The sequence below is a fragment of the Zingiber officinale genome, chromosome 6B (assembly GCF_018446385.1).
Source record: "Zingiber officinale cultivar Zhangliang chromosome 6B, Zo_v1.1, whole genome shotgun sequence".
Taxonomy (NCBI): domain Eukaryota; kingdom Viridiplantae; phylum Streptophyta; class Magnoliopsida; order Zingiberales; family Zingiberaceae; genus Zingiber; species Zingiber officinale.
In genome coordinates, this window is record NC_055996.1 from 41,687,910 (window position 1) to 41,704,658 (window position 16,749).

General features: G+C 33.9%; 1 protein-coding gene across 2 annotated transcripts in view; it reads right to left on the reverse strand.

The window, feature by feature from the left end:
* Positions 1-16,749, reverse strand: part of LOC121992376 (DExH-box ATP-dependent RNA helicase DExH11-like) — a 73,232-nt gene that overhangs the window by 34,606 nt on the left and 21,877 nt on the right. For both annotated transcript variants that reach the window (XM_042546698.1, XM_042546699.1), the window contains exons 11-15: positions 15,508-15,575; positions 14,990-15,359; positions 13,969-14,124; positions 13,778-13,888; positions 2,683-2,736 (exon numbers count right to left, since the gene is read on the reverse strand). In XM_042546698.1, the coding sequence (XP_042402632.1) occupies positions 2,683-2,736; positions 13,778-13,888; positions 13,969-14,124; positions 14,990-15,359; positions 15,508-15,575 (759 nt within the window). The remainder of the gene's footprint in view (positions 1-2,682; positions 2,737-13,777; positions 13,889-13,968; positions 14,125-14,989; positions 15,360-15,507; positions 15,576-16,749) is intronic.

Here is a 16,749-nt window from a genome sequence, read left to right on the forward strand (position 1 = left end):
GGACCATTTAGGTAAGTTCTTTTTATACTGACTTAGTAAAAGAACTAGACCTTAGTTATTATGGAAGTGTGTGCTCTTAATCCTAATATAATAACAAGCACATATATTTAATATTTATTTCTTTGACTTATCAAAGGGTGAGGTTTAGCTCGATAAATCAATATGCCCGATAAGTTGGGAAATGATATTACTTATAGTGTGTGTTGTTGATTATAGAAGGAATCTGTGTCCTAGTTATCTAGGTTGAGAATGTCCCCAAGAGGAGCTCATAAGGATTGTCATGTAAACTTAGTCCGACATGACAATAAAGTTGAGTGGTACTACTCTTGGAGCTAGATATTAATTAAGTAAGTTGCTAGTAACTTACTTAATTAGTGGACATTCGTAATCTTAAACACAGGGAGACTAACACACTCATAATAAGAAAGAGCCCATAATGTAATTTGGGATTGGTGCGGTAGTGCGGTAATAACTCTCTAGTGGAATGAGTTATTATCGATAAACTTGAGTTGTGTGTTCGGGGGGAGCACGGGATACTCAAGCTCATCGGAAGGCCAAAATCAATTTCTCCTCTAGGTCCCTGTCGTAGCCTCATTAGAGCCTCAAGTCCATCCAAAGAAAGGCCCGTCTTGGTGTCCAAGAAGGGGGTCGGTCCATTACTTGGTGACCAATCAATGGCCGGCCACATCTCCTCTTAAAGGGCCGGCCCTATTGCTTGGTGACCAAGCTAGTAGGGGTCGGCCACAATATTCAAAGATGGAGGGTTGTTTTGAATTTTTTAAATCTTCTCTTTGTAGAAAACTATAAGTTTTAAAAGAGAGATTTTAATTTTAAAAACTTTCCTTATTTGAATTTGGCCACATGTTTTAATAGAGAGTTTTAAAAGTTTTAAAACTTTCCTTTTTTAACCATCCTCATGGTTTAAGAAAAAAAAAAGGAAGATAAGTTTTAAAATTAAAATTTTTTATCATCATGTTAAAAAAGGAAATTTTATAAGAGAAGTTTTAAATTTTAAAACATGGTTTTAATTTTTAAAACTTTCCTTTTTTAACTCTAGGAAAGAGAGCTTGTAAAATTTTATAAGAGGTTTTTCTTCTTGTAAAATTTTATAAAAAAATTATTTTTTTTTCTTTCCTAAATATGGTGGCCGGCTACCTTGCTTGGTGCCCAAGCAAGGGGTCGGCCAAACTCAATCCTAAACCAAATAGAATTGATCACAACCATTGATTTGGTGATTGATTCAATCAAGAGGAAAGAAAAGGAAAAATTAAAAGGGAAAAGGAAAAACTCTTGTATGATTTTATTTTTTGTAAAAAGTTTTTCGTTATTTGCCTTGGGCAAGTAATATAAAAAAAGGGGTGAGGAGGCTTCATTAGACATAACTCTTATTCTTTGCCTTGGAGACTCTCTTGGTGGTCGGCCCCTCTCTCCCTCTCTTCTCCCTTTGCTCTCTTTTCTATTGTAGTGGTAGTGGCTGAATATTACAAGGAGGAGAAGCTCTTTTGGGTGGTGTTCATCTTGAGGATCGTCGCCCACACGACGTCCAAGGCGAGGCGAGGAATACGACAGAAGATCTCGAGATCATTAGTTTACAAAGAGAAGGTATAACTAGTAATTTTCTTCCGCATCATACTAGTTATTTTCTTTGTAAGAATTCTAAATACAAGAGACAATTAGATCTAGTTTTTCGAATTTATTTTTCGAGTTTGTGTTTTCTTCTTTTTCGAATTTGTGATTCGATTGTTCTTTTTGGTTAACCTAGAGTTATTTAAGAAAATTAAATATTAGCTTTCCTTAAAAGGCTTTGTCTAGGCGGTGGTGGTTGCTCCCATATCCAAGAAGGCCATATGACTCGCCATGCAGTCCTGGAAACTAATTTTGGAAATTAATATTTAATGAAATTAATAACTTAGGTAGATTTGAATCGATAGTGTTTATAATACAAATCTTAATTTGATAATGTTGTCATCAACTAAGGGCAGAATCTATGAGAAATTCCAGCACCCCTTTTTAAGTTGGTTGTTGATCTGGTAAGTCATTATTGGATAAATCTTGTCCTATTTTAAGGCTTTTGTTTGATTTTGTTGCTTATGACAGTGTAATTTGGTAACCTTTTTGGCAGGGTCTTGCTGCAATTGGTTAGAATGGTTTTGGGGGTCGATTAAACTTTCATGCTTGCTTGGATTTAATTGTGTGATAAGCATTTTTCTTCTGTTGTAAGCATTTAATTGTGTAAAATCAAAACTTTTGTTCATATACTTGTAGGTGCAAACTAGTATTGAGTTAGTGGATCTTCAAATTGAATGGGTGTTTTTCAACTTGCAACTTTCTAGAATACAATTATGCAATGGATGTATAGTTGTTGCTTTTTCTAGCAAGGAGAAGATAATAATCAAACAAATATTAACGAAATTCCTGCAAGAAAGGTTGATCGTGCAACAATTGATTATAATCTGCCTCCAGGGTGTCAGTAGGATTTCAGGCAACAATTTAAAATCCACATGATTTAGTCATAATATCTCCAAAATCAGCTAAGATATATGTAAACCAATTTCAAACATGTAAAATATTTGCACATCCAGAAGCAAAAAAACCAACCAAACTCTCAAACAATAATGTTCAAACAACAAAATAAAAGTTGAGCATTGTTATAAACCAAACAATAGAAAATAGACAGCTTACTGTTCGAGCTGGAGCATTAACTCCCATTGCAAAAGTCTCAGTGGAGAACAGAACCTATATGAAGTCAAGCAGAAAGTCAAATTATAATCAGTCATCATCTATTTGTGTCAACCCAAAAATTAATTTTTCCACCAATTGTAAGTTTGGGAAAGAGGAATACTGAATTGTAAAGTTGAAAAAGGTAATTATGTATATATTATAAGATTGAATCTAAAAACCCTAACTTAAAATACCATTGTGGAACTAGAGCAGTATGCTAACAACTTTATTATCCTAATACAACTACTAGACTATCTCCAACATAAACTAGATAAATTATAACAGGAAAATGAAAACAAAATTAACCAAAACTCTAGAAATAATAAATAGAGGATGCAAGCGATGATCCCTACAACCTTTGATTAGTACACAGTCAGCATGGTCTTTGACTTTAAGTCAGCACATCAAAAAATATGAGGATAAAGAGAAACAAATCCTTAAACCAGCACATCAATGTCCTTGAACTTGTGTATATAGCGGCACGCAACGAGTATGGAGAAATGATGGAGAGCACAGCAGCGACTCTTTCCTGAAAGTAGAAAACTGAGAGCAGAATATTTTCTCTGAATGAAGACTTCATTGGAGATGGACAGCAAGCTCGACCCATTACATGAAGTAGCAAGATGAGAATAAGATATTTTCTCTATTCACATCAAACAGGATGTGTTGAAAGAAGGAAGAAAGAGAACACACACTCCTCACAACATGACCTAAAAGTAGGTGAGTGCAAAGGAGGCTACACTTCTACTCCCACTTCCACTCAGAAACAAGAAAGAGACAACATCACCTAAAAGAAGGTGAGTGCAAAAGGAGGCTACACTTCTACTTCCACTCCAGATACATGAAAGAGACTGCTCTAGATTTGAAGTTGCTCAAAATTGCTTGTCATGCAGAATCAAAAAAGCAGGTAGTGTTGGATTTAGCATCCACATGGGGCAGCAACCTTGATGCAGATCCACAACTGATGAACAGACACTTCCAAATAGAGAGACTCAGATGTGATTAGCATGGACAAGGGCAGTTAAGGCATTGTGATGGAAGTGACAATGGTAGGGAAGGTGCATTAGGAAGACTCATTACACACAAGAAAAGCACAGGAGGAAGCACACAGAAAGTTTGGTGCAAAAAGAGGAAATTTTAAGAGGAACGAAGCTTGCACAAGGGCTGAACCAAAGGTGAATACAAGGAGAACTTGAGTGCAAATAATATCTGAAGGAGTACAGGGAGGACCTCAAGTATAGAATAGAATGGGAGGTCACACAAGGGAAATTTAGCTGAGACAGACAAGATCTATGAGATCAAGAACAAACGAATTAAGAGTTGAGAGATCAAGCACAGAAGGATAAGAGTTCTGAGATGGAAAGGTGTCAGACGAGATTACACTCATTGAAGATATCATTTGAATCACAAGATATCACAAACAATGGATGTGGGTGTAGGATAATCCACAACAGAGAGCTTGTAGGCGGCTGACTCATAGGCAATCGACATGCACAGAAGTAGGTTTGACGGGTAGTCATGCAGTAAGCTTCGACAACGTCCCCAAAAGAGGGATATTTTTTTATGGAAAACCCAGACCCTAAAAGGGGTGCTTTACAAGTTTAGTTGAAGAAAGTATTGTAATATACTAATATACATGTTGTGAAGAGACAATTACATCTCTATATTAAAATATTAATATAGGACTAATTCGCTACATTAATAATCATATCGCCTATACCTCTAACAACAATAAGATGAATAGCATAGAATATAGAAGTTTTAGTTTGACAATAGAAACACAAAAGATAAGACTCATGTGTAACAAAATTACCAAATCATAGTTGTGCGGAAAGTGCATAAGAAATTTTAAAAAAAAAAACATAACTCCATTTTCTAATAACAAAAATTTGTTTTAAAAACTCCATGCTTGGGAGGTCGAGAACAACCTAACAGGCCATGAGCGATAAGGATAAGATTTTCAAGAGGGAAAGGAGTCGGACAAGATTACATTCATTTAAGAGCTCATTCAAGTCACGAGCAATGGATGTGGGTGTAGGATAATCAACAACAAAGAGATGGCAATGGCTCATAGGTAGTGCACGAGAACAGATGTAGGTTATTAGGATTAAAGTCACTACATTAATAATCCTATTAACCTAATTCTTCTAACAACAATAAGATGAATAGCATTGAGCATAGAATTATCAATTTGCAGTGTTGTTAGAGGCGCGAGGCGCACTGAGCCGCAAAAAAATAGAGCCCAAGGCGGGCCCAAGGCGCGCGCCTCTTGAACATGAGGTTGATTATTACTAAACTACTAACACACTCATATAATATGTCAAATATGATAACTATTAATATTCCACGTACACAAATATCAAATATGACAAGCAAAACAACACCATGATAAATTTAATAAAAGTTTCAAACTTTCAAGTTTCAAATCTAAACTAACAAAGTTCATCAAAACAAACGTAATAAGTCAAATTAATCATCAAGCTCAAGATCATCCTCATTATATTCTTCTTCTTTATCTTCATCTTCTTCAAATTCAATTTCTTCTTCTTCTTCCTCTTCATCACTAAGTCTTAGAGATAAGTGTCTCATAGAAGAAGATGTATTTCCCTTCTCAACTTGTTTAGGCCTAGCATGTGAACTAGAGGCCATGGATGCAATGTTTTTTTTTCTAGTACAATATTCAGGCTCTTCAACTCTACTAGCCCTAGCAACAACATCCCATGTCAAGTCATCACCTTTAAAAACCAACTCATCTTCTTCATTATCACTTTCTCCATCCATTCTATCTATCAACCATTCATTACTGTCATCAATATCTGTCAAAGAGATGAGGGCAATCTTATCACGTGCATCATACCGAAATTTTAAGGCACGATTGTATTTCACAAATACCAAATCATCTAGCCTATTCCTTTTTTTGCTGTGAATCTACAAAATGTCAAAAATCACAATAAGTATAATAAAATAGCAAAGAATATTTTTTACTTATAAAAGTAACATACTAATAGTATTATACATTTATATTTACATACCTGCTCAAATACACTCCAATTGCGCTCACTACCAGAAGCACTACAAGTGAAGCTAAGCACTTTAATTGCAAACTTTTATAATTTTGGGGTATTTGCTCCATAGCATTCCCACCATTCTGCTGGAGATAATGCTCTTCTATGTCTAATTGTCACATTCCTCCCAAATAGCCCTTCTGCCTTTCGATATATAGAGAGCTGGGTAGTGATTTTATCTTGCTCAGTAGCGCTTAAAACCAATCTCTCCATAGTTTCAAACAAGTCATTCACCACTTCTCCACATATATTTGAATCTGTGTATGAATAAAAATATTCTGGATTTAAATAATGTCCTGCAACATGCAAAGGCTGATGAAGTTGGCATTCCCATCTAGTATCAATGATCTCAATCACTTCTTTGTATTTCTCTTCTTTCTCCTTAAAGGCCTTCATAATTATTTCTTTTGCCCTATCCATAGCCTCATAAAAATAGCTCATTGCAGATTTTCTTTCGCTATCAACCAGTCTCAGGACACGGATTAAAGGGCTATATATCTTTAAAATGTGCACAATACTACTCCAAAATCTAAGTGTCATGATGATTTTAGCTACCTTCTTCCCCACCGCTTCTTTTGCACATTTACTCTTTGTCCAATCCTTTGAAATGAACATTTTTCTTAAATTTTGCTTCTGTAGGTGCATCCTTTCAAGAGTGAGAAAAGTAGTAGCAAATTTGGTGGCACCCGCCCGACAAAGCTCTTTTTGTCTTGTGAATTGCCTCAACATATTTACCATGCCGAGACGAACATAAATGTAAGCATTCACACTCATTGCCTTCTTCAATGTTGCTTTGAAATCAGGCAATTTTCCAATATCTTCTAAGATCAAGTCGAGGCAGTGAGCAGCACACGGAGTCCAATACAAGTGTGGCCTTTTTGCTTCTAATAATTTTCCTATAAAAGAAGTTAGAAAACTAGATAAGTTTAACATATATAAGAAAAAACAAATTGATAAGAAAGAATTAAATAGATTCTAACTAACAAGCACATTGTTACTTGCGCTATCCATAACAACTTGAACAACATTTGCTTCTCCTACACGCTCCACAAATCGATCAAGCAACAGAAATATTTTCTCTCCGGTCTTTGCATAATCAGAAGCATCAACCGATTCGATGAAAATTGAACCTTTAGGAGAATTCACTAAAAAATTAATCAATGTCCTCTGTCTTTTGTTTGTCCACCCATCTGCCATCAAACTACAATCATACTTGACCCATTCTGTTTCACACGACTTAATGTAATCATTTGTCACACTATCAACAGCCTTTTTTAGAAAAGAAACCCGCACCTCATGATAACTGAGTCCTTTTAGACCTATACCATATTGGGCAACCAAGTCTAACATCTTTTAGAAGCTTGAATAGTTAACGGCATTAAAAGGAATTGCCGTATCATACATCGACTTAGTTATGGCCATACAAGCTTTTTCCCTCAATTCTTTCTTGTATGCCTCATTTATCGTAGTTTGCCTCTCTTTACCCTTTCTACTTTCAACATTTTTTTTGCACATTAGGAGCAAAATACGTATCCATTGGACCTATTTGTCTTAGCCTTTTTTGCATATTCACTGATCTAGAACTTGTACTTGTGTACAGCTTTAGCTCCAATATCATCCATATCAATATCATCGCCAAGAGGGTCTACATCCTCAAAGTCCAATGTCACAAGTTTAGAAAGATTACTTTTCTCTATCTTTTTCTCCATGAAATTTTTAATTTCTTCACTTACATGAGGCAGACATCTTTTGCAAATCGTAATATTTCGAAATCCCTCAACAAGATGTTTCGCACGATAGATACCCCCTTTGTTGTAACTTTTTGATAAAAATTACAAATTAAATCATTTTTATTATCCGGATTAACTCTTTGAAAATAATTCCACGCCGGATCTTTTGATATATATGTTGAAATATCACTACCACCTTCCATGATAATTGAACAAGAAAATAATTTGAAAAATTAAAAACAAAATAAAATAATACTGTACCAGTAATAGAAAAGTAGTGTATCAGTAATAGAAAAATAGATAAAAAAACAAAAAGAAAAACAGAATTAAAAAAAATGAAAAAACAGGAAAAAAAACAAAGCAGCGCGAACAGACAACACAGCATGAGACAGCATAGCAAAAAAATTTTAAAAAAAACAGGAGAAAAAAACAAAGCAGCACGAACGGACAGCACACAGCATGCGGCAACACGAACGAACAGCACAGCATGAGGCAGCACAGCAAAAAAGTAAGAAAAAAAAAGGAGAAAAAAACAAAGCAACAGGAACGGACAGCACAGCAGGCAGCACAACAAAAAAATGAAAAAATAGGACCAAAAATACAGCAAAAACGAACAGCACAGCATCAACAAAACCTGCGAAAATGAAAAACAGGGAAAAAACAAAATCGGTCAGTGTGCTCTACATAAACCAACAACTCAATGTTGAGAAGAAAAAAAGAAAAACAAAGAAGAAAAGAAAATACCAGAAAAGAAAAGAAGAAGAAGAAACGACGAAGAAAAACTGAAAAGTTAAGAAGAAAAGAAATAACAGAAGAAGGAGATAATAGAAGAAAAAAGAAGAGAAGAAGAAGAAGAAGAAGAAGAAGAAGTGAAGAACAGGAAAACAAAAAATAGGAAAAAAACACATATCTGGGCACGGCGCGACTCAGCAACGGCGGTGGCGGCAGACGGAATTGGCTCGGGTTCAGGTTTCTTCTTGTTCTTGCATTCTTTTCTTTCTTCACTTTTATCCTTTTCTTCGACTTCTTCTTGTGTTCTCTTCTTCCCTTCTTGTGTTCTTTTCTTCTCCGTGCCCTAATTCCAAACCAATTTGATTTGAAATGGTATTTTTGGGTTAAAGTTCTAGAAATTATTCACGATCGCGCCTTGTCGCGCCTCAGTTGAGGTGCAAAGGCGCCCTATAGGCGCGCGCCAGACGAACACCGCCCGCCTCGCGTAGGGAAAGGCGTTTTTTCCAACGCATAGTGGGCCTGACGCCTCGAGCGCGCCTTTAACAACACAATTAGTTTGACAACGAAGGATAGGACTCACGTGATCAAAATTACAAAAACATCATTGCATCAAAAGTGCATAAGAAAAAAAATAGAAAAATCTATTTTGTAACAACGAAAATAGAATTAAAAACTCCACGATTGGGATGTCATTTGAATTAAAACTTCATAGCAATAAATTACAAAATATACAAGCTCCTCAAATACTAATTGAAACTTGACCATATCAAAAGAAGGTAATATGGTAGAAAAGAATGTGGGTGGTAGCATAAAAAAAGGGTAGTCCAGTGCACGAAATTCTCGGCAATACGATGTCCCCGGGAAAGATCTATTATACGCAGTCTTACCTGCTTCACAAGAGGTTGTTTCCATGACTCAAGGTAATACGACGGCACCTTTACCATTGCGCCAAGACCCTCCTAATATTGGTGGTAGCATACTCTAAAATATATAATTTTATAATATCAAACTTAGATAACTCGCTAACATCTAGAATTGAAATTAATTACTCCATATATCCATCAATATAAATCTTAAATATAAATTAATCTTGTTATTTTTTAGCTTGTCTGTTAAAATTATATCATTACAAATGGATTACAAGATCTGTTTAAATATATAGTTATCATATCTCTCTTTTTCTTCTTTACCTCCTTCCCTTTCCACCTCCAATTTTTATGTTGTCCCTTAATATGTACAAACCCGACTTTTTCTCTAATATTATCATTTTTTTAATTTGTCTATCATCGTATGTCTATACCTCCACTTTAATATCTTGAATGTTGGACTATGACTTTCTTTCTTATGTTGTCCATTCTTGTATGTCCACACATCTACCTTAGCATCTTCATCCCTACACTCTCATCTTCTGCTCATATGCTCAAGTCATAGTCCAACATTCAGCTTCATATAACATAACAGGTCTAATTGCGGTTTGATAGAACTTTCCCTTAAATTTTACGGGTTACGGTCACATTAAACACTCGACACTCTCAATTTCAACTATTCTACTTGTATTCTATACAATACATCTCTCTTAATTCCTCCATCATTTACAAAAATGATCCTAGATATTAAAACCTCTCGGTTCCAAGCAACTCGTCTTCTAACTTAACAATTGTATCATTATATCTAATATTGTTAAACTTAAATTTCATATATTCTGTCTTTATGCTACTAAGCCTAAAACTTTTCCCTTCTAGTATTTCCCACTGAGATTCTAGTTTAGCATTTACTCCTTCACATGTTTCATCTACCAAAACAATATCTGCAAACAACATGCACCACGATAATATATCTTGATTGTATACAATGAGTTCTTCCCTAATTAGTATAAAAAGATAGGGACTTAGAGTTGATTCTTGATGTAACTCTATCTTTATTGAAAATGTTACAGTTACTCTGTCTGAAGTCTTTACTCTGGTAGTTAAATCCTCATACATATCCTTAATTAGTTCAATATATGTTATACTAACATCTCTCTTTTCTAAAATTCTCTATATAATTTCTCTTGTAACTCTTTTTCTAAGTCAATGAAGACCATGTGTAGATCTTTTTTTTCTCTCAATATTTTTTAATTAATTGTCTAAAAAGATTTATAGCTTCAATTGTCGACCTTCCAGGCATGAACCCAAATTGATTTTCAATCACTGTTGTCTCCTTTTTTAATCTTTTTTCTATTACTCTTTCCCAAAGTTTAATAGTATAACTCATTAGTTTAATACCCCTATAGTTTGCATAATTTTGTACGTCTCCCTTATTTTTATATAAGGGAACTAGAGTACTTACCTTCCATTGATCAGACATTTTTTTCGTTTTCAATATCATGTTAAATAATTTTGTATGTCATTTAATAACTTGTTTCACTAGACACTTCTATATCTCTATCGGAATATCATCGAGTCCAACAGCTTTTCCATTGCACATCTCATTTAAAGATTATTCTACTTCTGAAGTTTGAATTTTATAATAAAAATTTAAATTTCTATACTCATTTGATCTGCTTAAATTACGTAAGTTAAGTTGGTCACATGAACCTTCATTAAAAAGTTGATGAAAATATCTCTTCCACTGCTCTTTTATTTCTTCATCGCTTACTAGTACCTTATTACATTATCTTTAATATATTTTATTTGAATAAGATCTCTGTCTTCCTTTCTCTCACTTTAACTATTCTATAATGTCTCTTTCCCCTTCTTTTGTATCCAATTTTTGATATAATTGTTTAAAAATTTCATTCTTTGCTTCACTCACTACTTTTTTAGCTTCTTTCTTAGCTACTGTAGATTTTTTTTTAAGTTTTCCTCATTCTTATAAATATATAATTTTTTATAAGCGATTCGTCTTTCCTTTACTTTCTCTTGTACTTTCTCATTCCACCACCAATATTCATTACTTAGTGGTGTATGTCTCTTTGACTCATCGAGTACACTCTTAGCTAATATTTTCAACTTTGATATCATTTTATCCCATGTTGTATTAGAGTCACCCTATATTTCACCTAATGTTTGTACTTCTATCTTCTCCTTAAATATATTTTACTTCCTATCCTTTAACTTCCACCACTTAATTATATGAGTCGTATATATTTTCTTTCAATTGATACTCTTGAAGTGTGTATCCAACACAACTAACCTATATTGGGTAGTTAAGCTTTATCCAGGGATAACCTTTAGGGTTGTAAACGAGCCGAGCTGATTCGAGCTAAGCTTTAGGGTGTTCAAGCTTGTTTGATAAAATAACCGAGCCGAACTTAAACAATTAGGTTTATTTTTTATGAACTTGAGCTTGTTTAAAACTTGGGTTAAGCTTGGTTCATTTAGATGTTATCAAGCTTTCAATTCAAGCATGGCTTAAGCTTAGTTTGACCTTGGTTCATTTAAATGTTATCAAGTTCTTAATTCAAGCTTGTTTGATTGTTTTACAACTTTTAATTGTTTGATTGGTTATTAATCTTGATAATTCAAATTTATTTATTTATTTTATTTTATTTTATTGTTTATTTAGCATATTGATGAAAGTTTTATTAATGAATATGGTTCGTGAACATTGTTCACGAACGTTAACGAGCTGAACACATGTGTTCAAGCATGTTTGTTTAATTAATCTTGTGTATATTGAATGAACATCAACATGCTCTTACCAAGTCGAATACCAAGCTTATTCAAGAACGCTTGGTTCATTTACCGCCTTAATGACCTGAACCATGTAATCTTTACAAATCTTTCTATCCTTTTTCCTAATCGTAAGAAAGTCAATTTGCGATTTCCTATTCCCACTTTTGAACGTGACTAAGTGCTCTTCTCTGTTCTTTAAAAATGTATTAGCTAATATAAAATTATATGCTATCGCAAAATCTAATATAATTTTCTCTTATTCATTTCTCGTTCCAAACCCATAACTTCATGTACCCTCTCATATTCCTCATTTTTCACTCTGATATGTCCATTTAGATCACCTCCCAGTAAAATCATTTCATTTGGCAGAATGTTTTGTAATACTTCATCTAAGTCATGCCAAAACCTTGATTTAGTAACTTCATCTAATCCTACTTGCGGTGCATATATGCTAATTATGTTTATAGTTTATTTCGTCACTATTATCTTAAGGGTTATAATTCTATCCCCTTTTTTAACTAATCCTACAACGTCATCCATTAACAAACTATCTACAACAATACACACTCCATTTCTTGCTTTACTCTTTCATGTGTACTATAACTTAAAACCCGAATTCTCTATCATCTTTGTCTTCTCGCCTACTCATTTTGTTTCTTGTGTACTAATTCTTCTCCTAATCATCATATCTACTACCTCCATTGATTTACCATGTTCTAAATCTTAGACTATTAATTTTTCTATCATATTTATTCTTATCCAACCTATGGTGTGAGAACTCTTGCGTATTTAACACTACACTCAAGTTCTTATGGAGATGTAGCAGTCCTTACTGATACATTACGATTGGACCTGGAACGCGAACTAGAGCATATTTACACCTGAGTTCCGGAGATGTAGCGGTCCTTACCGAGACGTTACAATGCGTTCCTTACAAGGAATATAATAGTTTAATGAATTCATTCATTGAACATTTGTCATAGTTTTAACACTAGTTAGCAACCTAACACAACCCTCCTCTTTTATCCGAGCTTGGGACCGACCATGACTAGTTCGTCATGGGCGGAGTTTTTATATCATAAATAATGGAATAGGAAAATATCATAGTGAAAATCAAAGATAAAAATATTATCTAAATTTGTTTAGTAATATAAGAAGTTGCTACTTTGATATAGTAAGAAAGATCGAACTTTAAATTCTTATTAACTTACTACATCAATATAATATTTTCAGAATTTAATAAAGTTTATGCTCAATATCATTAGAATTTTTTATTATTCTCTTTACCTAATACATCAAATAAATTTTATTTTTATTTTTACAAATATTTTACTACGAATTCAAAACTGGGGGTGAGTACGCATGAACTAAACTTGTTAAAACCAAATTAACTAAAAAAAATTACCAATCGATTATTACTATTAAAGCTAAAGTTGAATCATAAAAAATTGGTTAATTGAGTCCGTAACTGAATTAACTGATTTTAAAAAAAATAAAAAATCAATAAAAACATTATTAACGTATTTTTAGTTGCATTTGTGAGAGTTTTTACATCACAGTAGCAAGCCTCATTATGTGTTTGTTCTTCAATTTCCATTCTTCAATTTTCTAGTTGCATTAGTTTTCTAAAAATAATTGTCAGATATGCACCTACTTTTTTTTGTCTTTTGAAACCTCTTCGAAAAGAGATGAGGCTTGGTTGTTGTTGTCTCTCTTTTGACATGGAAAAAAACATTAGGAGTTTAATAATGGATTTTCTATTTAAGTAAATTGGATGAAACCAAACAAAAAAACTTTCACATAAGTAATTGCCAAGATGTCATTCATTCGTGCATTAAATAACTGTAATTACGTGAAAAAAAAAAATCAGAACCTTAATGACACCCCGACAAAAGAGCATCTCAACAACTTCTTTTACAATCGGAAGAAGCCCCGCATGGTGCACACCAATACCCCTCTTAAGCAAGTTCTCGACACGAACAACCTAAATAAACACATACGAAGTTTGATTAATGTCAAGTTAATAACTTTAAATAACACAATGAGTTTATTTAACAGCATTACTTGTGGAAGATTCCTATCAGATCCTTTTAGCCTTGAAAATGCTTTGTCACAAAAGACCCGAATTTCACTTTTTTCAGAATTACTTGTCAAGTCAGTCCCGGTCATGTTATCTGCTGATTTATCAACACGATTCTTGGAAAAGCAGAAAATGACAACCTGACACCAACATGAACCCAAATAAAAAACAAATTTAACAATCACAACCTAAAGCACAAACAAAAACCTCTGGAAGTGAATGCACAGTTGAATTGGTGAAAGGTTAACCACATACACAAGCTAATGAATCAAATATTGTGCCTATACCTAAAATGATGCAAAACCATGTTCCTATCTGTCAGGTAACCTTGCATTTACAAACAGTCCTTTTAAACATGGTAGACCAGAGTTGTAGATTATTGAGCTGAAAATTGAAAAGAAAAAAAAAACACAGGTTGCTACAAATACGAGGCACCAAAACTGAGATTGAATAGATAAAAACTGAATGGTCAAATCAAGAAAATTTTCAAATAAGTCAGATTCAACAGGACAAAGGAAGAAGAAAGAAACACTCTTTACAAAATTTGGAAAACAAAACCATATTTATAAGGATATAGTCATATAGATTGATCCTTTCCGAATAGCTCAAACATTGGGATAAATGAATAGTCAATCAACTTTAATATGCTATAAAAGCAAGAGATTTAAAGAAAAGTTCATCAATCAATTCATGTGTTGCCTTTGAGCCAATTAGGTAAATATATCAATCCATACATGAAGGATGAGCATTAAGGATATAAATATATAAATTGACTCTTTTCCTATTCACTCAAACTTCTGGAAAATAACTTTAACAAATCAATTTTAATAATATTATTTGAAAGAACTAGACACAATATCATTTGAAAGAACTAAATAACTGTCTAAAATATTATTTGAAAGAGCTAACCACCAATTTTAGCATAGCAAAGGGGGGAAAAAATCATAAGCATGTGTTAGATTAATAGAAAAAACTATCTCTTGACTTGAATAATAAGCTCCTTACAGGCAATTGGGCATTCTTTGAAAGCTTGTTTATGAGTGACAGCCACAAAGAGGACTCAGATCTCCTTAGACCTGAAGTATGTTGATTCCCGCTAGTATTCAAGGAATTCTGAGCATTCTGATGTCCTGAATGCTTTTGACTTCTCTCTCGATTAGAACGGTCAAATTGCTTGGGTTGGCCTCCACCATGAAAGTGTGAAGCAACATGTTTCACTCCAGAAGGGCCTCCAACAGCATTAGACTTTCTTTTTTTATAAACTTCTTTTACTGCTTTGAATCCTTGAGGCAAAAACTCATCATTCTCACATATTTTGAACAACCCCCCAGAGAAGAACAAGCAGTGCTCAAGTGGAACAGGTCTTTTGATAGTCCTGAGAAGAAACCCGAGTAGTATTATTTTCTAGGTATCACAAAAGAAACAAGGTGAACTAGTGGACAAAATAAGGGGTTGGTACAAAAAAAGAATTACAACAGGTGAAACAGTTGCATAATTCTATTATCAAAGTAATTGAGACTTGCCCTGTCACACGTATTTTCTTTTGTTTTGTTCGGCCAATCCAATCCGCAAATTCAATTGTGTTAGGGACCTGGAAAATATTCAAGAAGCCAATTTACTACAATTTTACAAATCAGAAAAAAAAAATAGTAGCATATTTCATTTTACCAGTAATATAAGTGATACATCAGAACTAATTCTCCTACATAACATGATCTTTCAATTTATTTTGTGCAACTGAGTAATTTGAGAAAGCCAAAACAAATGTACTATGGAATGAAAGATTCTAACACTTAAAAGTCAATAACACTGGCTGTAGAATCTTGCATGCTTTAAGATAAAACTGCCGCTACAGATTCAGCCATAAGTTGGCAAAATGGATGTTCAAGTGTGTAAAGAACAGATGCAGATATTATTTAATATCAGTGCAAAGAACATTGTCAAGATACAAGACAACTTCATTTGCCAACTGTGAGGGTTCCATAACACCGAAATGAGGCTTCCTCTTGGTAAGGATAAACTATACTACTAGTTCTATGACTTGAAAAAGGAGACTTTGTTCTTTGCTTCTCCATCATGAAGAGAAAGTCTTGTTAGTGGATAAACTCGTCCATGTTGTCCTTGAAAGGAAGGGTTTGTTCGATCTTGCCCGTAAGGGCAGTGCCCCAATCCTCTTTTGTATTTTTTTTTTTAGTGTATGGGTATACCATTTAGGGTTTTGCCTTGGGATTTAAGGATGGGTTATAGTATTAAGCGCAAAAAAAAAATGAAAAAAAAAATTAGGTGCCCACGAGGTGTGAGGGGTAAGGAGTGCGACGTGAGCACCTAAATTTTTTTTCATTTTGAAATTTTTCTTATGTTTAATACTATAATTCAACACCTAAACTCTAAGACAAAACCCTAAATGGTATACCCGTAAACAACAACAAAAACACAAAAGAGGGTTGGGGCAGTGTAGGCAGGATCAAACGAACCCTTCTTCTTCAAGGACAACATGGACGACTTTATCCACAACAAGACTCCCTCTTCACAACGAACAAGCAAAGAACAAAGTCTCCTTTTTCAAGTCATAGAACTAGTAGTATAGTTTTTCCTTCTTTTCCTCTTCAAGACACTATGAGATTTGCTCATCCAGAAGCACCAAAAGAACTTTGCACAATAACAACAGAGATATTCCAAATTTAAAATCTCGAGTTGTAATGGAGTTTCAATCTTTGATATGAATGACACAATTTCAATATTGTATTGTGTTGTGTCGTTACAAT